Source organism: Dendropsophus ebraccatus, chromosome 4 (genome assembly GCF_027789765.1).
Source record: "Dendropsophus ebraccatus isolate aDenEbr1 chromosome 4, aDenEbr1.pat, whole genome shotgun sequence".
Classification (NCBI taxonomy): Eukaryota; Metazoa; Chordata; class Amphibia; order Anura; family Hylidae; genus Dendropsophus; species Dendropsophus ebraccatus.
In genome coordinates, this window is record NC_091457.1 from 131,420,142 (window position 1) to 131,434,681 (window position 14,540).

General features: G+C 44.5%; 1 protein-coding gene across 1 annotated transcript in view; it reads left to right on the forward strand.

Moving 5' to 3' along the window:
* The first annotated feature begins 13,467 nt into the window (after positions 1–13,467).
* Positions 13,468–14,540, forward strand: part of TKT (transketolase) — a 29,586-nt gene continuing 28,513 nt past the window's right edge. Inside the window, exon 1 of the mRNA XM_069967040.1 lies at positions 13,468–13,677. Within this exon, the coding sequence (XP_069823141.1) occupies positions 13,571–13,677 (107 nt within the window). The 5' untranslated portion in view covers positions 13,468–13,570. The remainder of the gene's footprint in view (positions 13,678–14,540) is intronic.

Below are 14,540 nucleotides of genomic sequence, written 5' to 3' on the forward strand. Positions count from 1 at the left end.
AACAATGTGAAAAAAATCGCTTCTAAGGGTTGGCTTCACATACAGACAGTTTTTGTGTGGTGTTTTTCTGGCCTCTAAAAAAAAAAAAACTGCCAAAGATGATCTTGGTGTTTTGCTTTAATTTTGTAATATGTGTCAATCACCTATCTGCCCCCCTTCCCTATCTTTCCCCCCCCTCAACCCCCACCAGGAAGTGAAGTAAACTCATTCTTACCTAATGAGTGTTGACCCCAGGCTGTCCTGTGGCAGCCATTTTGTGACAATGACATCATCAAAAGGGAGGCGGGTCTAAGCCCTATTAAGCCAGCCTCCTTTTGTCAGATGACACAGGTTCCTCAGCTCTGATTGGCTGAACAAGCTGTAAGCCATCTAACAGTTTTACAGAGTCAGTAAGACATCACAGGAGTGCATCATGGAAAGCCAGAACCAGGAAGTAAAGAAAAAATGAAGCCACCAACTGAAGCCTCGGGGACCTGCAAACAGCGGGAAATTCAAATGGAGACTGACTCAGGAGGGATGGTAAATGTAAAAACTATTTTTTTTATTTATTTTTTATCAGCGCTGGAGTACCCGTTTAAGCTTTTAGGGAATAGGGAGGCAAGATGGCTGAACTTTCTTTACCTCAGGAGTCACATGACATAGTTGCTGGCTAAAAGAAGCAAAAAACACCATGAACAAATGCCATACACATAAGCACTAGTGTTTCAGAGACATCCATAGAAATTCTATTGAACTCTATGGGAGGGAAACGCCACAGTTTGCAGGGAAAAAAAACGCCAAATCTGCATGATCTGGGGAATATTGTTCACTTTGTTTCAGTGTGAAATTTCTGTGGATTTTTTGGCTCAGGAAGATTGTACTATTAATGAAAATAAGACGGGGGAAATGCTTTCATTTGTCGGGCCTTGGGGTATGTGCACACTACGGAACAGGTGAGGAATTTCCACCTGTCCCATTAATTCAATGGGATTTCTCAAGCGCAATCCACCCAAAGTATTGACATATCAATTCTTTGGGCGGACGGTGGAATTCACTGGCGAATCATTGAGTCTATGGGACAGGTGGAGTCTGGAATCCGCTTGAAGTCTCGGCATGTATTCCGTATTATGCACATACCCTACCATAAGAATTACCCATAACTTACTATTCAATTTATAGGCATATGTAAATATTCCCTCTATAGATGCCACTTCCGCAGTGCCAATTATAGGTAAATCATGCCTTACAGGAACAGGTTCCTTTCTATTATGTCCATATTCACTAATGAGGTATCTACTCTTAAAAAAAACTCAAACATAACTTCATATGTTGCTGCCCATGATGAGACTACCAATTCATTCCATACTTCTGCTTTCTGCTCAAGACATAAAAAACTATGAGTTTCTGTCTTAGACCCACGCTGTATGTAGCCTAGAACTGCAGGATCATGTCATGCCTGCAAACACAATGTACATGAACAGGGTTGTGCCATCTAGGATGACTCTGCAGATTATTCTTCATTATGGAAGAAAGAAACCACATTTGCTACTGACTTATACATGACATCGTTTTTCAGTGTATAATGAAAGGAACATTTATTATAAGTGGGAACATCTGCACAGTTCTGCTGCAACTTTTAAAGCGAGGAAGTGTGGCACAATGGAGATTGCAATATTGCAGGGTCCACCAGCAAAGTATTACACATAGTATATTGTGCTTCCTGGAAATGTCTACATCTGATCTGTGTCCTCATCTATAACAAAAACCACCCATTCAGTGTGTAACTATAATAAGCCTGAAAATAAATTTTATATATATATATATATATATATATATATATATATATATATATATATTTGTGCTTGTTATATAACTACAGAGTTCAATACCAATAGCAGTAGAAGATAAATGTGGATTTGGGGGTAAAGCTGGGCAACTTATTTCCCTTGATTCTCCAGTTCATAGAAGACAATGGGGAAATTCACTGATTCACTGAAACTGTATCGTCAATCAAATGATCACCTCTGATGTGGCTTCTCTAACCCCTGGATATCAGCTGTCATTGTTTATGGAAGCCTCAAACTAAACATTTTCCCTATAACAAACACTGTGGGGACATTTTATATTACATAATAAAATGCAAAATTTGCCAGTGTTTCTACAGTGTAGTTTTCCCACTTTTGCCCTCTTGTTCCCTTGTCTGCTGCTCTGGTCTCTTCACCTTCTGAGGGTGGCAGCAATGAGAACCATGTGACCAACAAGGAGCTGTATTTACTAGTAATGTATGTAGTCTTGCTCCTGGTTATTCTATAGTTGGTCAGATCTTCCTCCACTCACCTGTGTAGAATGTATTCCCTCACACACAGCTCCACAGACCTCTGTTATGGAATCTAATGTCCCCTTATATTTCTTGTCCCCCCTCCCTCCTCTATTTATTATTTGTGCTTCATATACTTCCTATATACATATTTCTATAAGCCTGTTTATAAAAAGAAAGAGGAAAAATAGCACTACACATAAATCCATTCTCTCTGGGAGATAGATATAGTTGTATGAATGTCTGTGTAGTGCTATAGTATCTCTTTTTACATTTACAGGTTTATGTAAGAGCATAAAGAAAATATATGATGTACAAATATCTATACGGGCGTCAATGTGCCGGGTGAGAAGCTGAGTGATGGAACTTGTGTGTCCAACATTGCACTCTGCAAAGCAGAACAAGGAACTGTAGGGAGCACTATCCCTACATCAATCTAAGATATCTCATAACAGATTTTTTTTTAGTCAATTGCTACAAATAAAATGCTTATTTCCATTTTTTTTACCAAATTTTACCCAACTTTAACAGCATTTAGAGATATGCTTTACAGAAGGCCCTATAAACATGGACACAATGGTCTGGAGCTGACCCTATTTACTAGAATGGAAGCATTTTGTAGTGTCATCTTAGTGGTCAGAATTAGAGATGTGTGATCTTACCAAAACTTCAAGATTCCACGAACTCGAATGATCTGCTCTTGAATCTCGCTGCCTGGATGCAACCCAAGGACTGCCTAGAAAACGTGGATACAGCCTAATCATTCAGGTTCATGTGAACCTAAACCTTCGCCAGCTTTGCTCATCTCTTGTCAGAATAAAAACTAAAAATTTTGGATAATTTTAAACATTAGTTTGGGAAAAGCTAATGAAAAAATACCAACAAAAATTCTTTAAAAATATGTTTAACATAGAACCTTGATTTGAACATTAGTTCATTTTCTAAGGACACATTCCCTTTAAGGGGTTAATTGGTATATGTGTGTCTCACACCTTAGTTGTATGGAAAGAAGAACTATGGTTGGCTTTGGGTGTGTCTGCTGTGTGTTCAGACAATGAGGTATCATGCTTAGACTTGCTTTTATAAAAATCTGTTCCTGGGAAGCATAGGTTATTGTGTAATCTGTTATGAAGCCAAAGTTACTGTGATTGTATTACAAAAAAAAAAGGCAGAGATAGGACCCATTCACATTATATTTGGTCAACGTGCAGCCAGTATACGCGAGCAATATGTGAAAAAGGTATATTGCAGAATGCCACAGTCATCGGACTCCTTGTGATCTCTTACTTGTCCCCTATCCTTAGGGCCCTATTCTACGGGATGATTGATTTGAATCTAAACGATAATCGTTCATTTAAATAGCAGTTAACGATTAACGACCGCATGAGAAATTGTTGATCATTTAATAAGAACTGGACCTATTTTTATCGATGCTCGTTCGCAAATCGTTCGCATTGAATAAGACGTCGTTCGGTCGTTCGCAGTAGTGATGAACGCAATAGCGATGACAAGACGAATGCAAGAACGATCATAAGTAACGATTATTGTTCCATGTAAATAGGTGAACGATTTCAGGTCTTTCGCAATAGCGATCGTTTATCGTTAACGATTATGCGAACGATAATCGTCCTGTGGAATAGGGCCCTTAGTTTTAATTTGAGAACTACTTTAACCCCTTAACGACATCGGGCGTAAACTTACGCCCTCGCGCCCTGGTACTTAGCGCATCAGGGCGTAAATTTACGCCCAATGTTTCCCCGATCGCTGCGTGTTCGCACACAGCGATCGGGGAAGATGGCCTGCTATAAATCATAGCAGGCCATCATAGCTTCTCGGCACGGGGGGTGGTTAACACCCCCCATGCTTACGATCGCCGCTATTGGCTGATCAATACAGATCAGCCAATAGCGGCGATCGGAACCTTTCCGGGTCATCGGTGACCCGGGAAAAAATGGCGGTCGGTGCTGTCCGAGGACGGCACCGACCGCCATTACTGTAAAAAGTAATGGTGGTCACTGTGCCACCGGCCCGATCGCCGTGAATGGCGATCAGAGTCCAGCAAAATAATAAATACCTGCCCTGGACCCCTCAGCTAGGTAGCTGAGGGGTCCAGAGCAGGTATTTGTACATTACTCACCTGTCCCGGGGTCCTGATCGGCGTCTTCCGGGTTCGCGGCGTCCTCAGTCTTTCCGGCGCGTCTTCGGGTCTTTCCGGCGGTCCCCATCGGCTTCTTTCGGCTATTTTCGGCTCCAGCCTCGTGATTTTCCGGATTTTGCGCTCTGCTGCCCTCTAGCCGCTGTTATGTGTAATACACTTATCAGCAGCTACAGGGATGTTCAGAATGTAGAAAGTTTTTTTGTTTTTTTTTCCAAATTTTTTTTTTCTATTTTCCGCACCCTATCGCCGCTGAGTGTTGATCAGCATCGCACGAAAGTGCGCTGCTAATCAGCAACTCCTCCTTTTTGGCGTAGGGTGTTTTTTTTCTATATTCTACTGCCACGGTCTGCTGATAAGTGCGGCATTTATCAGCAACGCCTTTGTTGGCGTAGGTTTTTTTTTTATACTTACTGTAAAAAAACACGTAAAAAACACTACATTACACCACACTACATTGAATAAAGTTTGACACTACACCACTACATACCCCATATACTAGTCCCCGTATAAAGATGACCCCCAGGGTGTTTTCGGCGTCAGAGGGATACGTTATTATTGCCTCCGACACCGAAACAGCCAGTGAGGATGAATGGGGGGGGATCCTTCTTTCCTCCATTCATCCTCATCATCCAGTGACATGTCTGGGGGGTAGCGTAGCGTACGCTGCCCCCCAGACACGTCTTTTCCGCCAGTACCGTCCCAATAAGAGATGACGGTATGGCGTGAAATTCTACAAACTCTGTGAGCGTACCTCAGGGTACACTTACAGATTTAGGGCACGTGCACACTGCGGAATGGCGAAGGATAACCCTTTGTGCATTCCGCAGCTGGCACCCGCCGGCGGACTGATGCGGGCGCATGTCTCTATTCGTGTCATAGACTCCATTCTATGCACAGGCGGATTCCGTCGTCCATCCAAAGAATGAATACGTTGGACGGAGAGCGGAATCCGCCCGTGCATAGAATGGAGTCTATGACACGTGTGGAGACGTGCACCTGCATCAGTCAGCCGGCGGGTGCCAACTGCGGAATGCACGAAGGGTTATCTGTCGCGATTCCACAGTGTGCACGTACCCTTAGAGTGTATGTAGGAAGGGACACCCGAATCCAGCCCCCAGATGCCCCCTCCCCCCCCATCCTCGGAACAAGTGGGAAGATCGTCCGGGAACTGATCTTCCCACTGCTGGATAAAGGTTACCACCTGTACGGGGATAACTTTTATACCAGCACCCCCTCTTCTGGTCCCTCGCTGCCCTGTAGCTTGCGGCACTATACGAAAATATCAGAAGCAGTAATAACGCCCTAATATTTAGCAGCCATGGAGCGGACCCAGCGCTTCTGGATATGAAGGACCTCGTATCGCACCAGGACAACATTTTCCAGGTGACGTCCCCCACACTGGAGAAAGGGAGACCCCAGAAGAAGTGCAGAGTGTGGCGTAACAGGGGGATCAGGAAGGACGCCATTTACCAGTGTGCCACCTGTCCTGATCCCCCCGGCCTCTGCATACTGGATCGCTTCAAGGCGCACCACACGTCATTGGAGTTCTACATTATCTAAATTCTGTCCCTTATTCCTATTTCAGGGGTCACGTTGATCCAGGGATTATTCTGATCGCCATTATGGAGTCGGGAAGGAATTTTTCCCCTGTGATGAGGCTACTGTCGTCTGCCTCACGAGGGGTTTTTGCCTTCCTCTGGATCAACACAGGTTGAATTTGATGGACACCTGTCATTTTCAACCTTATAAACCAATAATTGGCCTAATACCCCCAAATAAATTAGAATTGTCCCTTTTCCCCAGCTAAGTAGGTATGGCCGCCATTCCCATTAGAGACTTGCCATGATGCAATTACAAGGCCTCTGTGCTGCCAGGACAGTAGAAACCCCCCACAAGTGACCTCATTCTGGAAACTATACCCGATAAGGAATCTAACAAGGGGGGCAGCGGGGATATGGCCCCCTGGTGACGGCCACATTTGGGACATGAAAATGAAAAAAATGGTATTTTTTATTTTCTCGGCACATGTTCTACGTAAGTGCCTGTCACCAGTGGGGTCCATATCCTCACTGCACCCCTTGTTAGATTCCTTATGGGGTGTAGTTTCCAGAATGGGGTCACTTGTCGGGGGTTTCTACTGTCTTGGCAGAACAGGAGCTTTGTAATTGCGACATGGCCTCCATCCTGCATTCCAGCCTCTAAATGGCGCTCTGTCCCTTTGGTGGCGTGCCCTGTGCCCATATGGCACATTATGCCCACATGTGGGGTATTTTCGTACTCAGGGGAACCTACCCTACACGTTTTGTGTTCATTTTCTTTTTTAACCCCTTGTGGAAATGGAAAAAATCAAGGCTAGACCAACATTTAGTGTAATTTTTGTAAAATTTTTACTCTTATTAATCTTGTCATGATTTTTTCATTTTCACAAGGGGCTAAAAGATAAAAAAAAACACTAAATGTGTAGCGCAATTTCCCCTGAGTATGGAAATACCCCACATGTGGACATAAAGCGCCGTGCGGGTGCAGCGTAAGCCTCCAAAGGGAAGGAGCGCCATTTGGTTTTTGATGGCTGGATTTGGATGGAATGGATTTCGAGGGGCCATGTTGCATTCAAAAGGCCTCTGTGTTGCCAAGACAGTTGAAACCCCCCACAAGTGACCCCATTATGGAAACTACACCCTTCAAGGAATGTTACAAGGGGTGTAGTGAGCATATGGACCCCACTGGTGACGGGCACAAATGTGGAACAATGTGGCGTGAAAATGAAATATTACATTTTTTACACTATAATGTTGGTTTAGCCTTGAATTTATCATTTTCACAAGGGTTTAAAAGAGGAAAAAAAAACACAAATTGTGTAGAGCAATTCCCCCTGAGTCCGTAAATACCCCACATGTGGACATAAAGCGCCATGTGGGCGCAGGGCAAGCCTCCAAAGGTAAGGAGCGCCATTTGGATTTTGGAGGTTGGATTTGGCTAGAATGGATGATGAACGCCATGTCGCATTTACAGAGCCCTCGTGCTGCCAAAACACTGGAAACCCCCCACAAGTGACCCCATTCTGGAAACTACACCCCTCAAGGAATCTAACAAGGGGTGCAGTGAGGATATTGACCCCTTGATGACGGGCACATTTGTGCCATGAAAGTGAAAAAATGAAAATATTCCCTTTCACGTCACATTGTTCCACATTTGTGCCCGTCACCAGTGGGGTCCATATGCTCACTACACCCCTTGTTACATTCCCTGAGGGGTGTAGTTTCCAGAATGGGGTCACTTGTGGGGGGGTTTCCAGTGTCTTGGCAGCACGAGGGCTCTGTAAATGCGACATGGCCCTTGAAATCCTTTCCAGTGAAATTCAGCTTCCAAAAGCCAATTGGCACTCCTTCCCTTTGTAGGCTCGTGCTGCGCCCGCTTGGCACTTTATGTCCACATGTCCACATTTTTTTTCCTCTTATCCCTTTAAGAAAATGAAAAGTTGAAGGCTAGAACAACGTTTTAGTGTAAAAAATAAATTTTTCTTTTTTCAAACCATATTGTTCTGAAAATCTGTGAAGCACCTGTGGGGTCCAGATGCTCACCACACCCCTTGTTACATTCCTTGAGGGGTGTAGTTTTCTAAATGGTGTCCCTTTAGGGGTGTTTTTTAGGTTTTGACACCCCAGAGCCTCTACCAACTTGAAGTGGTACAGTCAAAAATGACCAAATATAATGGAGGCGTTGAAATTCACTAGGCGTTCCTGTATATCTGAGGCTTGTGGTTGCGTCAAATAGCGCAATAGTGCCACATATGGGGTATTTCTATAAACTGCAGAAACGGAGCAATCAATATTGGGGTGCATTTCTCTGGTAATAGGTTTATAATTATGAAAAATATTGGATTACAATAAAATCTCTGCACAGAAAATTTAAATTTTCAAATTTCTTACACACTTAGCTTTTATTTCTGTGACTCCCCTAAAGGGTTAAAACACTTTCTGGATATGCTTTTGCAGAGTGTGGGGGGTGCAGTTTCTGAAATGGGGTGCTTTGTGGGGCTTTCTAACATACAGGCCCCTCAAATACACTTTAACCTGAACAGGTCCCTAAAAATATCTGATTTTGAAATTTTACTGAAAATTTGGAAATTTGCTGCTAATGTTTTAAGCTTTCTATTGTCTAAAAAAAAATGAAAGATCGTTTAATAAATGCCGCCAACATAAATTAGACATGTTGCTAATGCTATTTAATATATAATTTATGTGGTATAACCACTTTCTGTATACGCAAAAAAGTTTCAAAGTTGGAAAAATGCAGTTTTTCACATTTTTTCACATTATTTGGGGGTTTTTCATAAAGATTCGTTATGAGTATCGACTCCAATTTACCAGAAATGTAAAGTACAATATGTCACGAGAAAACAATCTCAGAATCAGCCGGATAGGTTAAAGCATCCCGAAGTTATTAATGAATAAAGTGACACTGGTCATATTCATAAAATTTGTCTCTGTCATTAAGGCCATTTCAGGCCCGGTCCTTAAGGGGTTAATGTAGTGTATTGTGTCATTTTCTAACTATTGTTTCCCAATCTTGGACCTCCTGCTGAAAAACTGCAACTCCCATCATGAACTGGCAGCAGTATGACGGGGGATGTAGTTCTGCACAAGGGCCTATCTAAATGGGCTCGGGGGGCCCAGTGTATTGTAAGAGTGGGATAATGGGCCCCTGATGCGATGGTCCCCATAGCAGCTGCTACAGCGGTAGTTACACTACTTGTTCTGCAATCTGGAGATACACATTCAGCAAAACTACAATTTCCATCACGAGCTTCCAGCAGAAGATGATTAAAGGGGTTATCCAGCGCTACAAAAACATGGCCAATTTTCCCCCTACTGTTGTCTCCAGTTCAGGTGCAGTTTGCAATTAAGCTCCATTTACTTCAATGGAACTGAGTTTCAAAACCCCACCCAAACTGGAGACAACAGTAGGGGGAAAGTGGCCATGTTTTTGTAGTGCTGGATAACCCCTTTAGGGTATATTCACACGAACGGGCTCGCAGCGAGATTCTCGCTGCGAGCCCGGCAGGTCCTGGCAGTTCCCATACACTACATACTTGCTGCGGTCTAAACGACCGCAGCGAGTATGTAATTACTCGAGAATCTCGCTGCGAGCCGCCCATGTGAATATACCCTTAAAGTTGTAGTTGTTGTTGGTGGGGGTTTAAAGCTCATCTTTCCTGATTCCTGCTCTGGTCTATGCCCTGCCCTCTTCTGGTGAGTACTGGATCCTGTGTAATAAGGGCAAACTCTTCATTACACATTAGGAGGCACAGAGTGGCAGGAGGGGGAGTACAGGGCTCCTGGCTTCTGCCTCTAATCAGCTAATCAATTGTATTAACGATTGCTGATACAATTGAATAGGAGATAAGAGCAGCCTGTAGTATTGCATATCATTTTCACAGCCGATTTGGGATAGCTCCAGAATGAGAGCAGGTGATGAGGATGGAGGGGGGAAGAGCCTCACCTATAGCTGCGACACTGTGTGGGGTACTGGAGTACTTTGGCAAGCATGGTTATGGGGATACTGCATGGCACTGTCATAGTGCACTATGTTATGGGGGAGACTATGGCTGGCACCTCATATATGATGGTATACAGGTATACAGTGTATGGGGCCTGCAGTGCACTGTATATACACTGTAGCACCCGTGTGGAGCTACCTGATATATGATGGTATACAGTGTATGGGGCCTGCAGTGCACTGTATATACTCTGTATCACCCATGTGGAGCTTCCCGTCACTGATATATGATGTTATACAGGTATACAGTGTATGGGGCCTGCAGTGCACTTTATATACTCTGTATCACCCATGTGGAGCTTCCCGTCACTGATATATGATGTTATACAGGTATACAGTGTATGGGGCTTGCAGTGCACTATATATACACTGTAGCACCCGTGTGGAGCTACCTGATATATGATGGTATACAGTCAGGGCCGGATTAAGGTTCGTGGAGGCCCTGGGCAACAATTTTGTTGGGGGCCCCCCCATTTTCTTCCCCCACAAATAAACCATACAGCAATCTATATAGGTGGCTGATTGCTGTAGGGGACTTAGTACCTACCCCTCCTCACTCCTGGCTGTATGGCTCAGCATCCTCCTCTGTTCTGCATATGATGGTCCCTAGAGGCTGCAGTGCAGAGGAAGATGCCAGGTCCTAGAGACAGGATGGGGGAGGGGTGAGCATCGTGGTGTGTTCCCACTTACTTCAATGCGAGAACACAGCACTTTAGAACTTTCTGTGCGCTCTTGCCCACTGTGTCAGCCACCACAGCTAGGACTTGCAAGTCTAAGTCCTATCTTCAGTTCCCAACCATATAAACTACCGGAAGCAGTAAGGAGCACCCAGAAAGTACTTAAAGGCTGTGTATAATCTATAGCAGATATGGTACATGTGAATATACCCTAAGGATCATGGCATATATAGCTGCACAAAGGCTACATGTCATATGCTGCACACAGGCTATATATACACCATACACTGTACACAGGCTGTATATCATACACTGCACACAGGCTATATGTCATATGCTGCACACAGGCTATATATACCTTATGCTGCACACAGGCTATATATAATAGGCTGCACACAGGCTATATATAATAGGCTTCACACAGGCTATATATCATACACTGCACACAGGCTATATGTCATATGCTGCACACAGGCTATATGTCATATGCTGCACACAGGCTATATATCATATGCTGCACACAGGCTATATGTCATATGCTGCACACAGGCTATATGTCATATGCTGCACACAGGCTATATATCATACACTGCACACAGGTTACATGTTATATACTGCACACAGGCTATATACCATACACTGCACACAGGCTATATACCATACACTGAACACAGGTTACATGTCATATACTGCACACAGGCTATATACCATACACTGCACACAGGCTATATACCATACACTGCACACAGGCTATATACCATACACTGCACACAGGCTATATATCATAGGCTGCACACAGGCTATATATTATAGGCTGCACACAGGCTATATACCATACACTGCATACAGGCAATATATCATAGGCTGCACACAGGCTATATATCATAGGCTGCACACAGGCAAAATATCATAGGCTGCACACAGGCTATATACCATACACTGCACACAGGCTATGTATCAATACACTGCACACAGACTATATACCATACACTGCACACAGGCTATATATCATAGGCTGCACACAGGCTATATATCATACACTGCACACAGGCTACATGTCATATGCTGCACACAGGCTATATATATATATATATATATATATATATATACCTCTGCTCTGATATATGCCCCTATAGTATATACCCCTGCTCTGATATATGCCCCCATAGTATATGCCCTCGGCTCTGATATATGCCCCCTGCTCTGATATATGCCCCTATAGTATATAACCCTGCTCTGATATATGCCCTATAGTATATATCCCTGCTCTGATATATGCCTCTATAGTATATACCCCTGCTTTGTTGTGCCAATACAAAACAAAACCTCATACTCACCTGATCTGGGCAGATGACAGGTCTTCTCTCTTCTGGCTCTTCTCTGTTCCTTCAGCCTGTCAGCCACTGTGACAGATGCTCCAGCATGCTCCATGATGTCACATCCCTGCTGGAGAGATCAAGTTTCCTTGCTAAGGTCCCATGCAGTCCTCTCCTCAGTGAGGGGGAGGGGCAAGGGGGAGTGAGGACCTCGGCAGGAGACAGGCACCCCGAAGCTTGACAGGAAGAATCCATTCAAAGACCCATCAGGGGGGAGTCTGAGCCTGCCGGGAGGGAGATGCTTACACAGGATTAACCCTACATCTCCCTCCCTCCCTGGACAGCATGCAGTGTGGCCAGTGCTGTGTCCAGGTACGGTTTCCACATGCTTTTTGCGTGTGGGACTGGCTCCCAGACACCACTTCCGGGTTTGGGCTGGTGGGGGCCCCCTAGTGGTGGAGGCCTCTGGGCACATGCCCCTTGTGCCCTCCCTTTAATCCGGCCCTGTATACAGTGTATGGGGCCTGCAATGCCCTGTATATACACTGTATCAGCCATGTGGAGCTCCCAGTCACAGATATATGATGTTATACAGGCATACAGGGTATGGGGCCTGCAGTGCACTATATATACACTGTATCAGCCGTGTGGAGCTACCTGATATATGATGGTATACAGTGTATGGGGCCTGCAGTGCCCTGTATATACACTGTATCACCCGTGTGGAGCTACCTGATATATAATGTTATATAGGTATACAGTGTATGGGGCCTGCAGTGCACTGTAGATACACTGTATCACCCGTGTGGAGCTATCTGATATATGATGTTATACAGGTATACAGTGTATGGGGCCTGCAGTGCCCTGTATATACACTGTATCACCTGTGTGGAGCTACCTGATATATGATGTTATATAGGTATACAGTGTATGGGGCCTGCAGTGCACTGTAGATACACTGTATCACCCGTGTGGAGCTACCTGATATATAATGTTATATAGGTATACAGTGTATGGGGCCTGCAGTGCACTGTAGATACACTGTATCACCCGTGTGGAGCTACCTGATATATAATGTTATATAGGTATACAGTGTATGGGGCCTGCAGTGCCCTGTATATACACTGTATCACCCGTGTGGAGCTATCTGATATATAATGTTATACAGGCATACAGGGTATGGGGCCTGCAGTGCCCTGTATATACACTGTATCACCCGTGTGGAGCTACCTGATATATGATGTTATACAGGTATACAGTGTATGGGGCCTGCAGTGCCCTGTATATACACTGTATCACCCGTGTGGAGCTACCTGATATATAATGTTATACAGGTATACAGGGTATGGGGCCTGCCGTGCACTGTACACACTGTATCAGGAAGCTGGTGCCCTCCTCCTCCTCCTGTCCCCGCGCCTCCTATCACCGTCCTCCCCGGTGTCCCCTCCCCGGTGCCCGCCCCCTCCTGTCAGCCTATATCGGCGCTCGGTGTGCGGTCCCCGGGTGTCTCCAGCTGTCAGTGCCCGCACACTCCTCTCTAATCCCCGGCAGCCGCAGATTCACCATGGCGGATTACCACAAGCCCGACCAGCAGACCATGCAGGCGCTGAAGGACACGGCCAACCGGCTGCGCATCCTGTGTATCCAGGCCACGACCGCGGCGGGATCCGGGTGAGTACAGTGCCCTCCGCACCGGGACCGGGATGTCACCCATCCCCTACTCTCCTGGTTATATGTCATGGCTGTATACGGTGTATGGCAGAAGTAGCTGTCACACCCACCGCCCGAGTGCCATGTGCCCATCTGCACTACCAACAAAGGAGAGAGACAGGAGATGGATGGATGGATGGGAGATAGATAGGAGATAGATAGATAGATAGATAGATAGATAGATAGATAGATAGGAGATAGATAGATAGATAGATAGATAGGAGATAGATACCATAGATAGGAGATAGATAGATAGATACCATAGATAGATAGGAGATAGATAGATAGATACCATAGATAGGAGATAGATAGGAGATAGATACCATAGATAGGAGATAGATAGATAGATACCATAGATAGATAGGAGATAGATAGATAGGAGATAGATAGGAGATAGATAGATGAGAGAGAATGGAGATATATATATATAATAATTTAAGATAGATGCTAGACATTGGAGAGATTTATACAATGGACAGATGAATAGATATAGATGGATTAATAGCGGTAGGCTACATCAGATCAGTGTTCCCCAACTTGTGTCTCAGCAAAACTACAACTTCCAGGAGTCTGACACAGTGGGAGTTATAGTTCTACAACAGCCGGAGAGCCGCACTGCTAACTACATAGATTCATACAGACATAAATGGATACATAGAGACGTCTTTAAGAAGACCAACCAAAATTTCATTAAAAAGTTGTCTTCTAGGTGGCGGTCTTCTCAAAGATAATGTACGATGGACTGAAAATCCGCCACATAAAATCTAATGTCCCTTAAAGTGTCTGTCACTTTTTATCTAGAGATGTGTCAGAAGTTATGACAG